Source organism: Ictidomys tridecemlineatus, chromosome 1 (genome assembly GCF_052094955.1).
Source record: "Ictidomys tridecemlineatus isolate mIctTri1 chromosome 1, mIctTri1.hap1, whole genome shotgun sequence".
In the NCBI taxonomy this organism is placed as follows: Eukaryota; Metazoa; Chordata; class Mammalia; order Rodentia; family Sciuridae; genus Ictidomys; species Ictidomys tridecemlineatus.
In genome coordinates, this window is record NC_135477.1 from 18,410,298 (window position 1) to 18,428,412 (window position 18,115).

The following is an 18,115-nucleotide window of genomic DNA, read 5'->3' on the forward strand; positions in this document are numbered from 1 at the left end:
GAGACAGACATTATTACCCTATACACATATAAGGTTACACTACTGGGGTGACTCTGCATCATGTACAGTCAGAGGAATAAGAAATTATGCTCCATTTGTATACAATGTCAAAATGCATTCTACTGTAAAAAATAAATAAATTAGAATTTTTTTTTTAAATCAAGTACTGCTACCCGTCACAACATGGATGAACCTTGATAACATGCTCAGTGGAAGAAGTCTGCCATAAAGGACCATATATTATGTCTCCATTTATGTGAAATTCTATAATAGGCAAATCTATAGAAACAGAATTGATGTTTGTTCAGTGCTGACACAGAGAAGAATTTGGAGAGTGACACTCAATGAGCACAGGATTTCTTTTGAGGTAGTGAAAATGTTCTAAAATTGATTGTGGTGATTGTTAGAAAACTCTGTAAATACACTAAAATTCATTAACATTTAATAATAAATACTTATGGATAAATTTAACAAAGTATATGCATGACCTTAACTTTGAATAACTATATTGAAATTTTACAACACCTAAATAACTGAATAAATGGAGACATACCATGTTCATGAAATAAAAGATTCAATATTACTAAGATAAGCCAAGTCTCCCCAAATCAATCTACAAATTCAATTCAATCCAAATCAAAAATTTTTTTAAATATTTTTTAGTTGTTGATGGACTTTTATTTTTATTTATTTGTATGTGGTGCTGAGAATCGAACCCTGTGCCTCACGCATGCTAGGCAAGCGCGCTACTACTAAGCCACAGCCCCAGCCCCCAAATCAAAATTCAAGTAGTCTTTGTCATAGAAATTGAGAAGCTAATTCTAAATTTATGTAAAAATGTAAATAACCTAGAACAGCTAAAAGAGTATTTATAGAAATAAGCTCAAAGACATCCACTACCTTATCTCATGACTTATTTAGAAAAACCATAGTAATTAAAACTATAATATTGGATTAGAATAAATATTTAGACCGAAGAAACAAAGTAGAGAATCCAGAAATAGACTGACACATATGTGATCAACTGGTTTTTCACAAAGGCACCAAGGCAATTTAATGTAGAAGTTTAGCCTTTTTAACAAATGGTACTAGAACAACTAGATGACCACTTTCCAAAAATGAACTTCAACCCTACCTCACACTTTTTATAAAAATTAACTATAGCATGTTTCATGAAGTCCTGGGTTCCATCCCCAGCAAACATACACACACGTATGCACACTCACAAACCCCTTTAAATTTCAGATCTAAGTGTAAAACCTCCTACTATAAAACTACTAGAAGAAAATGTAAGAGAAAATTTTTGTAATCCTGTATTATTGTATTTCAGAAGCATGAACCATAAAAGAAACATGACAAACTGACTTCATCATAACACTTTCATCCTTCAAAAGACAGTTATGACAAAAAAAAATCCACCAAGTATGGAAACTATTTGCAAAACACATAATAATAAACTCTTATGTCCAGAATTTACAAAGAAATCTTACAATTCAGTAACAATTCAAACAAAAAAGAAAAATAGACAAAATATTTGAAAAGACACTTCACCAAAAACAAAAAATATACTAATGTCCAATAAGAACATTAAAAAAAAAAAAAAAAAAGAGCGCTGGAGTTGTGGCTCAGTGGTAATGCACTTGTCTAGCAAGTGCGAGGCCTTGGGTTCGATCCTCAGCACCACATAAAAACAAACAAATAAAGGTACTGTGTCCAACTACAATTAAAAATAAATAAATAAATATTTTTTAAAAAAATATGTTCAAGATCATTAGTCATAAGGAAAATGCAAGTGAAAACACAATTACTATGATCTAAAACCTAAAATTAAAATTATAAAGACTGACAATAGGGCTGAAGATGTGGCTCAAGCGGTAGCACGCTCTCCTGGCATGCGTGCGGCCCGGGTTCGATCCTCAGCATCACATACAAATAAAGATGTTGTGTCCGCCAAAAACTAATAAAATAAATAAATGAATGAATATTTAAAAAATTCTCTCTCTCTTAAAAAAAAAAAAAAAAAAAAAACAAGATTGACAATACCACATGTTATCCAAGATGTGGAGCTAGCTACCTTGAAGTCTCACACACTACTACTAAGAATTTAAATGGTAGCAGACACTTGGGAGACAGGAAGTTTCTTTATAAAATTAAATATATGCTTACTATGATTCAACAATTCCTCTTGGGTATTTACCTAGGAGAAGTAAAAAAGACCTATTCATAAAGGTTCATAAGATCTTATAGGTAAAAGCAAAGAGCAACCTAAATGTCCATAAGTTGATGAACAAATAAACAAATTGTGGTTAAGTCCATATCATGGAATATTTCTCAATAAAAAGGACTGAACTATGAATACACATACAACATAAATGAATCTCAAAAGACATAATGCTAAATGAAAGAAGTCAGACACATAAAAGTATATACAATGTAATATGGTTACAGTTACATAAAATTCTAGAAATGGTAAAGCTGTACTAACAGAGAAGAGATCAGAAGTTTCCAGAGAACAAAGCTAGAGAAAGAAGAGCATAAAGGGTCATGAGGTAATGTTTAGGAGTGATGAAAATGGTCTACCTCATAAATGTGTAGACAACTGAATGATTATATACATAAGTTACGTCCCTGAATTGTAAAACAAATGGAATTCTGTTTTGTGGAAATTATATCTCAATAAAGCTTTCTTTTTTCAACTAATAAACTTCACCATGAAACCGAGATAACAATGTACCACTAAGTACTCAGGGATTAGAATAAGTTTTCAATTCCTTAATGAGTAGCACACTACTAACATAAATTACTAAAACATTCATAACTTAAAAACAATTCAGGGCTGGGGTTGTGGCTCAGCGGTAGAGTGCTTGCCTAGCACATGCAAGGCCCTGGGTTTGATCCCCAGCACCACATAAAATAAAATATAGGTATTGTGTCCAACTACAACTAAAAAGTAAATATTTAAAAAATAAAAATAAAAACAATTATTTGGGTAATTTTTGCTCTCATGTACTTTTTAAATTTTTTATTTCTGGCATATGATTAATTTGCTACTAGTCAAGAGTATAAAGTACAACCTCATCATCTACATCAGGAATTTCATAGATAGCATGCAAGATAACATTCTTATTTAGAAATATAAGGGCAAATGAAGAAGAAATTACTAAATTATTAGAAGTGGTAGCCTATATAGGAAGTAGAAATTGTATGGAAGATATGGGGCGGTTATTTTTCTTTATAAGAAATTTGTATTAGTTGATTTTTTAGACTATATGCATATGTTAAAAACAGATTAAAATAATTAGTTTACCTTCTATTCTTTATGAAGAAACATACAGGGGGGACTGGGGGTGGGGCTCAGCAATAGCAGACTTGCCCCGCATGTGTGAGGCACTGGATTTGATTCTCAGCACCCCATATAAATACATAAATAAAATGAAGGCCTATCAACAACTAAAAAAAAAAAGAAAAAGAAAAGAAAGAAAGAAACATACAGGGCTGGGGTTGTGGCTGAGAGGAAGAGTGCTTGCATAGCATGTGTGAGGCACTGGCTTCAATCCTCACCATCAATCAAAATAAAATAAATGTATTGTATCCACCTACAACTAAAAAATGTTAAAAAAAAAAACCATGGGTACTATTGTTATACATTACTTGTGACACAATCACTTTTAAGTAAGAAAAATATTGGAAACTACAGAAATTTTAAGATTAAAATGACTGCTCCTTTTTTTTTTTTTTGAGAAAATACAAAGCCTTTAAAAATAGGGAAAATATCAATGATGTTCTAATCATCTGATTTCCAAATGGTAATTCAATAAGAATCAAGCATGAAACATACATTCAGTAAATACTTGTTGAGAACAAAATGAACAGCAGCATAATTAACAGCATCACCCATAAATATAAAGCCTATTTCTTAAAGTTGATATTAAATTTTATTGTTAACGTACTCCACTACTCTTATCAAACAATTACGCCACACAAAATAGTGATCCTGCAAGGGAGGTAAGAGAGGTTCACAAGACAGCTAAAATCTCCTTGATCCTGGAGCTGTTAGGAAGTGGAGATACCATCTTTCAACTGGCAACACTCTCTACTCCTCACCCCTTACTGGTTTAAGTTTTAAAGAAATTACTGCTTAATATTCATTCATGAATATTCATTCAGGGCTGGGGATGTGGCTCAAGCGGTAGCGCGCTCGCCTGGCATGCAGGCGGCCAGGGTTCAGTCCTCAGCACCACAAACAAAGATGCTATGTCCGCCGAAAACTAAAAAAGTAAATATTAAAATTCTCTCTCTCTCTCTCTCTCTCTCTCTCTTTCAAAAAAAAAATTCATTCATTCATTCCATTAGTTCCTCTTATCATCTGTCATGTGTTCCAAGACTCTCCTTACTGCAATAAATAAGAACAATCTTAAAAAAAAAAAAAAAAACAACTTTACTGATGTATAACTGACATGCTACAAATTTCACCCACTTTCAGTGTAGAGTTCAATGGCTTTAGTAAATTTGTAACATTGTGGAACCTTTACTAAAATTCAGTTTTACAACACTTCTGTCACTCCAAATGTCCACTTGAAGTTAATCTCTACTCCCACCCTCAGACTACCATTGATCCGCTTTCTGTCTCTATATTTTGTCTTTTCTATAGATTTCTTATAATGGGATCAGACAAGATATATTTTATTTATTTGATTTCAGTCTTTCCATATGTTTTGTGGCTCATTCATTTTGCTGTATATAAGAGTAGTTTGTTCTTTTTGTTGCTGAACAGTACTCCATTGTATGAATACATCACATTTTGTTTGTTTCTTTTTCTTTTTTTTTCTTTTTTTGATGGTACGAGGGATTGAACCCAGGGCTTTGTGAATGCTAAACAAGCACTCTACCAACTGAGCTATAGTCCCAGCCCCTCCATATTTTGTTTTTCCTTTAATCAGGTGGTAGACATTTAAACGGCTTCCAGTTTGGGGTGTCTATGAACACTGCTTTGATCACTTATATGTGTCTTTGTGTGGACATGTAGAATAGGAGATCTTCATCTTCAAGGATTGTGCCTTACACTTGTTACACTTTGACATTAATATCCAAGTTACCTTTCACTTATAAAAATGGCCAACAGTATGAGCCACATACTTGTACTTAATAAATTGACATTTATCAAAAAATTAAGAGAAACATGGTACTCTGCTCGCTCTGATAATATGGACCTCAGTTTCAAATTTTTTTTTTTTAAACTAACTTTAAAGCTGGGGTTGTAGCTCAGTGATAGAGCACTCACCTATCATGAGTGAGGCACTGGGTTCGATCCTCAGCACCACCTAAAAATAAAAAACTAAGGTATTGTGTCCACCTACAACTTATGTGTGTGTGTGTGTATATGTGCATATGTGTATGTGTATATACATGTACATACATATACATGTATATATAACTTTATCTTCAATGAGTATTCCTGCTACAAATAAAATGACAATAAGAATAAAGATATTCAGTTTCATACAAAGCAATCAATTGAGCCTGCTTCTCTAAAAGTCTTCTCAGATACCAATTTTTCATCAAAAAATAACTTCAGATCTCTGATCTTGCTCAAAGTTGTCAATGATTTATTCAGTATTTACTAACTACCTATATTAATACAGATACTCTAAAATTACAGTGCCTCACCTCACTGAGCTCAATTTCTTTCTCTTTTGCAAATACATAAAGCAAGACATTACATAACAGACAAAATGACACCATATTTTACATGGCTAAATAACTATATGACCGTTAACTTATATCCATTTATATTTATATACAAAATTCTGTTCCTTAAAATAAAATATTAAAGTATGATAATGATAAATTCTATAAAAATATTGGACTCTGAGCTTTTAGTAACTGTAATCCCAAATCAACAATGATTCTACAGAAAAATTAAATCATTTGCTTCTTTTGACTTATTATACTATTTCCAGGGAAATAATCTGTCTTACAAAAGACAATTTACTGGATAATAACATGCAGATGTTAAAGTGATATCAAGTATACCAAATGATTTAGCAGAGCCATGCCCAGAATTCTAAACTTTAAATTAGTGAACACAAGTGCATTAACTGTTACCAAAAAGAATACAAAAACCAATTCTAGTACACTCAGCACTGATGATAATACAATGTACAATTTTTGTGGGGTCTGAAGATCATTGAGGTCTATTATCCATCTAGAAGATATATCCTACCACAAGAGATGATGGTAGTGTCAAAATCAAACACCTGAAAACTCACATTTTTTCTTAATACCAAGACAAACTTACTCTCTCTTTTATTTATAAAAGGAAAAGTTCTTGGGGCTGGGGTTGTGGCTCAGCGGTAGCACCCTAGCCTAGTACATGTGAGGTGCTGGGTTCAATCCTCAGCACATAAAAATAAATAAATAAAGGTACTGTGTCCAACTACAACTAAAAAAAAACAAACCTATATGTGTGTATGTGTGTGTGTGTGTGTGTGTGTGTGTATACATATATAAAAGAAAAAGCTCTTTACAATTTCTCAAACGAGAATCCTAAATTGTCCATCTCAAAAATCAAAATCAGAATAAAGAAAAATCAGTTGCTCTATCAAAATGTATTACTCAATGAAGACTAAAATTGTGTTTTTCTATATAAAACTGTGTTCTTTAGAAATGCCCATTTCAAAGTTCTGGTCCCTTAGCCTCCAGGGCTGGGGGTTAAGTTCAAAGGTCAAACGTGTGAGGCCCTGGGTTCGATCCTCAACATTACAAAGAAAAAGTAATCAAAATTACTTCCCATAATAAACAAAGGCAAGGAAATAAGCACCACATAGAAATCCTTTTATCCAATGTCATAAAACTAAATAAAAAGAACTCTTCTGAAATGTATGCAGTAACATTAACAAAATCATGTACTAAAACAAATATTTCTTATGAGAAATTAGTTTTCCTTACCTAAAACAGAAGGAACTTTGAACAAGTATCATAACTCTACATTTCCCTAAATATGTTTTGAAGTTAATCAATGGACAAGTACAGATTACAAATCCATTGCATTCCTGTAATATATTAGAATCTTTTTTATATAAATTTGAACAACTTACACTCTGTACTTTGCATCTGACACAAATAAAAATGGCTGTTTACAACATTTTACTGCCTTGTATATTTACCGTTTTATATATGTATATGGTATCTTTCTAAACATACAATAGTGCCTCTATGGCAGGAAAGCATATAAGGCAACAGTTTTACAAAAGTTCAATGAATTTGGCTGCTAATTACCTTCATGAGAGCAGTTTCAATAGCTAGTGAACTGCAAAGAGTTAAAAAAAGATTGAACACTGGCAGGAAGGCATTAAAAACAACAAGCACAGACCATGCATTTAAAAAATTTGGCAGAGCACAAACACATAAAATCTCAGGTTACAGTCACTGAGTCTTAACTTTTAAGTAAATTATTACCAAAATATGTTTTCAGAGAAGTTCCAGGGCTTTATCTCATCTTCTAGTTCTACCTGTGGAAGTAACTGGACAAAAGCCCAGTTTCCTCAGTGGAGGGAAAATAATTGTACTTTCACACCTCAGAATTTCAGATTTCCAAATGAGATGATTATATTAAAGGTCTTTAAATATTAGTGATATAATAAACGTAAGATATTATTATTATTATTACTATTATTATTATTATTATTATTACACATGGAACCTACCTTTGACCCAACAATTCTAAATCATATTTATGCTAGATACACGTGAACAAAAGCCAACATATATGTACAACAGTATTCAGAGAAGCCTTGTTTGGAGTGACAAAAAAAAGGAACATCTGAAAATAACATCAATGTCATTACCTACTTGGAAATTCCAGGAAAAAATCTGAAAATAACTTAAATATCATCAATGGATCACTAGCTTAATAAATTATAATACATGAAATAGAGTATCATACAGTAATTTAAGATGATGTCAAAAATATGTAAATATGAACAGAAAAAAATGCTCAGGACAGTAAAAGCAAGATTACAAAATGTTTAATCCCAAGAAGGCTTCCCTTATCCATCAAATTTGATCGAGTCCTCTGCTATCTACCTCATAGCATCTTCTACTTTTCCTATATAAAGCTCATCAAATTTTGAAATACTATATTCACATGTTTATTTGATTGCATGTTTTCTTCATTAAATGGTATATGTTTCACAAAAATGAGAAATACAGGGGCTGAGATTGTGGCTCAGTGGTAACCACTCGCCTAGCACGGGCGGGGCCCTGGTTCGATCCTCAGCACCACATAAAAATAAAGGTATTGTGTTGTGTCCATCTACACCTAAAAAATAAATATTAAAAAAATGAGAAATACAATATATCTATTTAAACTGATAAATATGGACACATACACAGAGAGAAAAAAAAGTGTCAGTATTTTTAAAGTAGGAAACCAAAATAAAAAAAAAAAAATCTAGGGGGGGGGACAAATTTTTAAAAACATGCTTAAATCAGTACTATATCAGACTAAAAATAGGATATGAAAATATATTTTGTCAAATCTTATGACCAACCCCTTTGATTTAATACCTAGAAAATTACTCTCGCTGAAAAAAATTACAAAGAATCATGCTATTTCTAAAAGCAGGCAATGCTGTTTCATTTCTAAGAAGAAATGCAGAAGAGAAAACTTCCTTCAAGTCTGGGCTGGGGCTGTGGCTCAGTGGTAGAGCACTTGTCTAGCATGTGTGAGGCACTGGGTTCGATTCTCAGCACCACGTAAACAAATTAAATAAATAAAATGAAGTTATTGTGTCCATCTAAACTAAAAAAAAAAAAAAAAAAAACACTTCTTTCAAGTCAACAGCCTTTGCCTGTTAGAATGATGTATATATTATTTAAAATCTAGCTTGCTAGTAAAAATCAACTACCACCCGTGCTTAAGCAAATCACTTAAACCATTCCTTGGCTACATGTACCTTAATCATAAAATGAGCGATAATATCTTACCTTCATAAAGCAGGGAACTATACCAGATGAAATCCTGAATTCCCTATGATTTGTGATTTTCTATGTCATATATTCTATATCTTGACAAAAAGCCCTCTCAATCAAATAGGAAGAAAAGCAGCTGTCCTATTGATTTACAGGGCATGATCATGAAATCTCCTTCAAACAATACCCTGTAGAAGGATACATCCATAAGAAACCCAACAACAGCCAACTTATGCTTCAATGAAGCATTTAATGGAAAGCCTCAGTTAGCTTAGTGTGAGACATATAAATAGTTCTTGAGAATTTTTCACTGAACCCAGTTTTGAGGAAGACATAAAACACATCTCAAAAGGTGTGTTCATCACTCGTCACGTAGAAAATAGTGAAAAATACTAACATTACTAAGAATTTAATTTCTACTACTGCTCTCCATTTTTGCCCTAAAACTTTATGAGTTCCCTATTGGACAAGAACGCAGAAACTATGTTTTGTTTTGTTTTTAATATCTTTATTTTATTTGTTTATTTTTATGGTGTTGAGGATGGAACCCTGTGCCTCACACATGCTAGATGAGTGCTCTACCACTGAGCTATAGCCCCAGCCCAGAAAATGTTTTTAGTATAGAAAACTTGAAAAACAGAAAAGAAGTTTCACATAAATTAGTCCTTATTCAATTCTTCTATGAAAAAATAGGTACATATTTAAGGATTAAAACAGAAGATAAAAGATCATGAATTACTTCTACTGGAAAAAATCCTCCATAACTATTCTAGAAAAAGAATTCACCACCTCTCCTTGCCAAAATTAAAATAAAATACAAATCCATGAAGATAGCCAAAAAGAATGTAATGCTAAAACTATAACAATACAATCCTTTTAAATAAGACAAAAAGATTTCTTTATTCTTTAGTTTAAGAAAAGTTAAACCAAAGCATTATAAGCAAAAGGAAAGGTGTGTGTTTGTTTAATGCCTTGGTCTTAGTAGGTGGAACTGTTGACATTGTGAGATTCTTTAGTATCCACAGGACTCTAAAGAGAAAAAAATTACCCATCAACTGAAATCCAAACATAAACTGGTTACAACTTTCTAGGTCTCCTCAAAACAATGCAATTATTATGGATGTGTCACAGAGTCATAACAATATTTATTCCAAGTATCCCCTTACAAATGCACTATTTTCCAAATGTCCCAGGTATTGCAATTTTACAGTCAGTTTTCCTACTTCCATGAAACAGAAATTTTAAAGAAATTTCCATTTAGGCTAAGGAGAAATAACTCTTTGAGTGTTTCATTTTAATATATTAGCTCTCTTTCATAGGCCCCATGCCGATATTGACAGACTTCTGGTTCTTTTGATATCACTTTATTCTGATAACATAGTATGGCAGTTAATGTTCTTTAAAGGAAGTGTAGCTTTCTGTATAGTTTTTAAAATACACAATTAAAAGAACTGGCAATTTGGAGATTTTTATTCTTCAAATACTGTAGATTGTTTTTATTTCCAAGTGTATTAACATCTCTTAGAACACAAAATAAAATCAAAAAGCCTGCCAAAGCAGGGGTTTCATTTTCTTCCATCAGTTCTCCCCCTAATCTAATATGGTACTCAGCAAGAAACAAACAAAAACTCAAGTTTTCATTTGAGACAGCCTAACTGGGATTGAAAAATCTTTCATTCTTTGGAAAACACCTACTGTGTACAAAACACTATATGACAGGTAGTAAAGATAAATGTTTAAACAGAAGAGACTCAATCCCTGTCCCCTTGGAGTTTTTAGTCCAACAAATGGGCCACAAATTTACAAAATATTCAGATAACTATACTTCTATAAATGTGATAAACACTATGAAGAAAAAGTAGGAGTGCCATGAAGTATATAAAGACTCGATCTACCTTGTGAAGCGAGGAATGGCTTTCCTGAGGAAGTCATGCTTGCACTGAAGGAAAAGTATTATTAGATAGAGATAACTTGGCAAAGAGCAAGAAAAAATTATTGTCAGCAGGGAACAAGAGTACATGCAAAGACCTTGAGGTAAAAGGAAACGTGATGTTAAAGGCACTGAAAGAAAGCCAACTGATAGAATTCATGAGAATGTTGTTACAAGAATACCAAGGAGGAGGTTACTGCAGTTGTGAGTGATAATAGCTGAAATTAGGATAGCAATGAAGTTACGAGAACAGAAGCCAGATTCAAGAGATATTTAGATATATCAGGGCTAGTGTTTTAAAGATAATAGATCTCAATTTCAGCTGTGACACAAAATCTAAGTTCTGATGTTCCCCAATGAGCCAGATAGTTATTGCAGAGAGATTCTCTAGAGGCAGTCACATCTTACAAGGTTGATTATAGGAAGAGTACCAGAAAGCTATGACCAGGATTACAGTGAAATCAAGCATGTATTTAAAAATAATTATATATTATAGGTCTCACCTCCCAATTGTCAGTTAGATAAAGATTACTAGGATATGCAAGGTTCACATTGGTAACATCACAATATATCATTTATTTTCTCTCCTTTGTGCTTCATGAAAAGAAGATTTCAAGATTTAGGGGGAAGGAGGCTTAAAAATTTATATTATGAGTCAACTAATTCTCAGCATAAATCTATAAAATAACATTTTGTCTTAGGAATATCATAGTATACTTGAGAACATTAGGCAAAAGAAGTCAGCTACCACTTATTATATCTTAAAAGATACTACACTGTCAAAGAAACAAATGTTGGGGTTTTTTATTTGTTTTGAGCTCTGGGGATTGAACCCATGAGTTCTTTATCACTGAGCTATATCCCAGTTCCTTTTTTTTTTTTTTTCCCCTTCAATTTTGAGACAGGATCTCTCTTGCTAAGTTGCTTAGGGCCTTGCTAAATTGCTGAGGCTGGTCTAGAACTTGTGATCCTCCTGCCTCAGCCTCCACAGTCACTGGGTTACAGGTATGAATCATCATGCCTGGCACAAATATTGTTTTATGACATAAGTTACCTATGTTTAAGATGTATAGTAAGAGTAGCCACTTCTACACAAGTAGCTTTTTAATCTGGAAAAAAAATACAATACATACACTTGTCATTCCTTTCTTTGTTTCAGATGATAAACAAATCTGACCAGTATAAAAAAATTTTCTATTAAATCCAATAATAAGCTTAGTTAATAGGAAGCCTACAGTGCCCTTTTACCAAAGGACTATTTCCTACATACCCCAGTACTGGAATTTTGTAGTTAGTTTCCCTACTTCCATGGACAAGACATTTTAAATAAATAGCTTAGGAAAACAATGTCTAGTGTTTCACTTTAACATACTACTTCTCTTTCATTCGCCTCAGCCTAAACCACACACATGATGGACCTACCTTAGGAAAATACATTTTAAAATCTTTCTTTTTCTTGCTACTTGAAATTTCCATAAAAAATTACCCCTCTTTAGTCCTAATCCTAAGTAGTCCAATGCATATGTATTCTCCCTTGGATACTACCCCACTAATATAGCATGCTTGTAATTTTACAAACTTTCTAACACACCGTGCTAAAAGACAGTAATTAATACTGTAGTACTGAACAGGAATACTAGCATGAAAGAAAACACCCCTTAGTCAAAATTCTAAACTGAGCACATACAAGAAAACTAAATTACACTTTCCTATTAGTGACCTATAATATAATTAATAAAATCCAAAAATGTCTTATTTATGCTTCTGAAATCCTTGAATTGATAGTAAAAATGACATATCTGCACTGACAGGAAGATATACTGAATATACACTAATAAACTAACTAATCTCTAAACTATCAATAAATCAGTCACAGAACTTCAGGGGAAAAGAGGACCTTGGTGAGTATCTAACACTCTCATTTTACAGATGAAAACAGGGACAGAGGAGAAATGTAATGAGATCATATATACATGATTTCTGAATAAAACTTAATACATACAGCATGAGAGAACTCAGGTCTGGTTTCCCATATGGTACTTTTCCTAAATTTTCAAATTTAAAAAACTTTTTTTGTTCTAATCTACGTATGAATTGAACCATACATAATTCCTTAATAGGGTTTAATTCCTGATAGTTTAAGGGCAAACAAATTTATATTTTTAAGTGCTATATATCATACTACATAGTTTCACTTCATACACACTATATGACACCAAATTCTCTAGACTCACAAATTAAATTATTAAACTAAGGGATATTTTTTAATTAAAAAATAAGTTTAAAAAATGCAGAACAGTCTTAAGAAGTCAAAAAGGAAATATGCAACTCTAAAGGCTAGTCAAAGGGAGAACAAATCCTAGTTTTGCCTCAGTGATATCTGAAAAGTAGAGTGGGAAGATCTAACCTCATGTTCTGTTATCTAGGACCCTCAGGTTTTTCCGCATCAAGATCTCCTACTGCTCCCTCTTCAACCTCCCTCCCCAAATAACTACCCAACCACCTGGATGGAGTTTCCCAAAGCCTCAGGGAAGCTTCATTACTCACAATTCACTCTGCTCCATCCCCCAAAATGAATCATTCTCTATGTTCTCTGTGTTTAGGAAATCAGAAATAGAGGTCTCATTTAACTTCCTTTTATGGATGGAAAAGGTGGCAAATGTTTTAAGAAATGACTTTTGAAACCGAGCACAGTGGTACACACCTGTAATCCCAGCAAATGAGGAGGCTGAGGCAGGAGTATAAAAAGGAGTATAAGAAGCCCCTAAGTTGCAGACCCAGAAATTTAGGGAGACCTTGTCTCAAAATAAAAAAGAATAAAAAGGGCTTAGGATATAGCTCAGTTGTGAAGTGCCCCTGGGTTCAATCCCCCAATACCAAAAATAAATAAATAAATAAAGGACTTTTGAAAACTTCCAGGAGATTAAGCCTTGGGAGTCACTGGCTTCCCAGAAAAAATATAAAGAGACAGTCAGTAACAAAAATTTTCAGAAACTGAAGTCAACTAAGTCTGAGTACCTCTAAGACAAGCATATCCTGAAAAATCTACCTACTTTAAGAGTAACCATCTTTTATCTCTTAGTAGTAGAGCTCCAATACCAATCCAATCTTCTAATAATGTAAAACTTCCACAGCATGTCTTTCCCTTCTGCCTTGAACAACAAACAGACCATGCCCACTAACTTCCTATTCCAACCAAATATTTTTATTCCTTTAACAATGCTCTTAATTCTGCTTTATATCTTGCGAGAGCTGTTTCTGATTTTTTAAAAACTCTTCTTGGATCATCTTAAACTTGGAAAGAAAAATGAAAGCTGGACCAAGATTACATTTGGCATGTGGCTACAGGCATGGACACATGCTGCCAAGTCTGTGGACTTGCTGTCAGCACAGTCAAGAGACCTCTCATCTGAACAGTCCCAACAAGAACTTTTTGTCTTCTATTCCTTCTCTTCAACAGAAAGCCAGGCTATGATTCCTAGACCTTATTATTTTAAAAGTGCCAAATCCCCAGGGTAGTGGTAAAGAAACCCATTTTGTATTGCTCCGGAAGTGGCATTAGAGGAAAAACACAGGTCAGTAGAACAGGGACTGTGGATTTGTGTTCGCTCCCTCCTAGACTGCTACCTGTTGGCAGTGCTGGTGGTGCTGCTCCCGCTGCTGTGTTTCTGTGCCCGGCTCAACCTCCGTGGGGGCTTTGAATGCTGTAGCCGGGGGTTCGGCATGGAGGGGAATGATGAGGCGTAGCCATGTTCACACTCTAAAGAGAGCAAGAAAAAGAGACTTCAAAATAGACATCCCTAGATGAACACATCCAGGGTCCCTGCAGCCACAGGCTTTGGAGAGCGGCAAGAGGCAAAGGGTTCCCCTCTCTGTTCAGAAGACAACCGCGCTGGCCAGGACACGGTTCCCGCGGCTGACTCGAGCACCTTAGGTGCTCGACGGCCCTCCAACCCAGTCCCGCCTCCTCCCACCTCCTCTCCGAAAGCGCCCCCTGACTAAACACCCGTCTGTCCCAGACCCGTTACCTGCCACCCCACGACGTCCCCTCAGAATTCCCCATTAACTCTCTTCATGCCCCAGGATGTCCTCCACATACCTCAACGACCGAGTCCCTGGGGCCTCCTCCCTCCCGACGCCAAGCTTCCCGCTCCCGGTTTCGGCGTCGCCTCCCACCCCTCACCGCCCAGTCTCGACGCGCGACGCCCACGTCCCCTTTCCCAGTGCGGTCGCGGAGCCCCCGAACCCCCGCCCCGCCCCGCCCCGCCCCGCCCCAAGGCGGTCACGCTCGCTTAGGTCGCCTAGCCAGCTCGCTGGCCACCGGGATTCTGCCCTTGCGCGCAGGGGGTCCCGCACGCCCCAGCCTCGGAGCACAAATGCACGCTCACGCGCGCCACCCCTCTCGAACAGCTGTCTGCCCTCCCACGTGTGCGTCCCCTCCCATAACTCGCCCGCACCTCTAGGCACACAAATCACCCCTCGCAGGCGCGCGCACCGCCACTCACGCGCGCCCCCTCACTAAGAGACGCGCGCGCCGGTCCTCACACACACGCGCGCACCTCCCCTCACCAGCGGCACCGCACGTTCCACGCGGAGCAGAAGCGCGCGGGCTCAGACAGCGGTGCCCAGCCGTTACCTCGCTCCCGGCGCTCCAAAAACTCGGCGGCCTCCAGCAGGCGCTGCACGTTGATCATCCGCACCCGCTCCATGGGCACCGCGGGTGGCACCCGGCTACTCCGCGCTCCCGTCCCTGGCCGACAGGAGGCGCCGCAGGCGGCTACAGCCCCGCGCCGTCCCGGGACATGTGCGGCGGGCGGGCGGGCCAGCCCGGCCGCGGCTCGGCGCGCTCTCCGCCGCCCCCGCCGCCTCCGCCGAGCCCGCCGCGCCCGCCGCGCAGCCTGCAGCCCGCGCGCGGTTTGTTTACCTCTCCGCGCGAGCACGGGGGAGGGGCGGGAGCAGCGCTCTGGCCCGCCTCCTCCCGCCCCTTCCTCTGCCCCCCGGGAAATGTAGTCCCTCCCCGCCCACTGCACACTGGGAGTCGTAGTTCGCATGCCGCCTCATAGCGCCTGCGCCCTGCGGAATTCCGCGATGGCCGCTGGGAGATGTAGTGTCCTGTGTTTCCTTTTCTCCCTCGAGGGTGGAAAGACTAAGAAGTTACCAGGGCTTTACTTCTGAGCGGGAAGGATTTGAGCGTGCTATCTACTCCCAAGGCGGCTCGTTTCTCAGCAACTACCCGAGGGGAGTATAAGGAGTATTTCTTATCCAAAACTGCCGCATTCCAGTCCTCTGCTACTGCTTTCTCCTGTAACTTCTGTGCCTCGGTTTCTTTATCTACAAAATGAGCAAAGTAATACGTTGCAAGAATAGCACACACAGAAACACTTGGGAAGTCATGATCGCTGTTCAAAAATAAGGGATCATTTCATCAGAACCGGAGAGAGAATTTTTTAACATTATCTTTTCCTAGTCCTTCACTAGTGCTTTTTAAAACACCAGTAAAATCATTCTGGTGCCGCAAGAGAAGGATATAATTCAGTGGATACGTGATTTGGTGCTGGAGTTAAACCAAGTTCAGTTGGATCTGGATTCTGCTACTTAAGCTAGCTGTATGAATTCTGCACGCCTCACTTTCTTCTCTTTTTCCCCCCAATAATTTTTTTAGTTGTCAATGGACCTTTATTTTACTTATTTATATGCAGTGCTGAGAATCGAACCCAGTGCCTCACACACGCTAGGCAAGCGCTCTACCACTGAGCTACAAACCTAGCCCCCGCTTTTTTTTTTTTTTAATGTATAAAAGATATAATTCCTCTACTTGTCCATTATGTTGAGGTCCTGCTATATGCCCAGCACTGAACCGGACAATGTGTATTGTAGTCACAAAAACAGATATGGACGCTGCTTTCAGCAGCTTTTTAGCAAGCTTGTGGTGAAGATTAAGTGAGATAATTTCAATACTCAGCTCATACTGGGCACTCAAATGGAAGCTATGATGATCACTGTTTCCTCCCAAGCTGAAGGAAGGAAAAGGTTGAAAAGTAACTGAAAGCAGTGGCTAAAGAAAGGAGACCATATTAAAAGCTCTCACTACCACTCTCTCCAATTTCTTCATCTAACAAATCCTCCAAGTCCACACCACAGTTTCTCAATCTTAGCATTATTGCCATTATTTGCCAGATAATTCTTTCTTGGAGGAGCAAGGAGTTCTGTTCTGTGCATTGTAGGATGTTTAGCCACATCTCTGGCTTCTACCCACTAGATGCCAGTAGCACACTACCACCCCTCAGGCATGACACCCCAAAATGCCTCCAGACTTTGCCACATATCTCCTGAGACACAAAATCACCCCCAATTCAGAACAACTATCTAGGGAGAGGAAGACAAGAGGATTAGAACTGCAAATGATCTAGGAACATGCTAGAAACTGTGTCAACATATCCATAACTTCTTCCCACTCTGATTATTTAAAACTGCTGGTGGACATACAAAGTAATAGGAAGCTCTTAGAGGAGAATTCCCCTTTCCTTGAGGTCATTCCACTAGCTACTGCAGAAAATATCATCTCGGGATGAACTTCTTATCCTCTCAAAAATGTTATGGGTTTCGTGCTTTCATGCTGCATTTTAACACCCTCTCCCTCTTCTCCCCCCCGCGCCCCCCCCCCAAGTGAACAGGAGCTCCAATGAAGTCACAAACTGCAAAGTTCTGCTAGCCCATTTAAATGTTATACTTGGCACAACATTTAAGAAGCAGATGTTCCATCAAATTCAGGGAGACCCAAAATGAGAGGTGTTCTTAAGCCACAGGAGAATTTTTTTTAGGGCTTTGAAAAAGGGATTGTGCTTTTTCAGCTGTTGGCTAGGTCACTTCTGATCTCTGCTTTCCCACTGAGTGTTCGTAAAGACCACCCTACCTCCTCAACAAGGGATGTGTCAGGTAGAGGTGGCAAGAAATGGCTTAAAATGCCACTCAGAACATCTGTTGAAGGTAGAAATTATTCGGTTGAAAGTTAGTTTCCACCATTTCCAGAACCTCTCTAAAGCTTTAGAGTCTCAATTGAAAAAGGCTACCCCCAAAACTTGAAGAAGGCAATTTATGACAAACAAAAGTTTACTTTACCCAATGGCAGGTAAACCTGAGTGATATGCAACCAAGAAAAGTAACACAACCTGAAAATATACATGAATTCAAGATGGGTTTAATTCCATAGAT

At 37.1% G+C, this 18,115-nt stretch overlaps 1 protein-coding gene across 4 annotated transcripts in view; it reads right to left on the reverse strand.

The window, feature by feature from the left end:
- Positions 1–18,115, reverse strand: part of Mxi1 (MAX interactor 1, dimerization protein) — a 72,800-nt gene that overhangs the window by 40,510 nt on the left and 14,175 nt on the right. For 2 of the 4 annotated variants that reach the window (XM_040273271.2, XM_013356575.4), the window contains exon 2: positions 14,531–14,663. In XM_040273271.2, the coding sequence (XP_040129205.2) occupies positions 14,531–14,663 (133 nt within the window). Of the gene's footprint in view, positions 1–14,530; positions 14,664–15,002; positions 15,024–15,539; positions 15,769–18,115 lie in introns of those variants that run through there. The other 2 variants (XM_078051240.1, XM_040273273.2) reach the window with 2 other exon arrangements.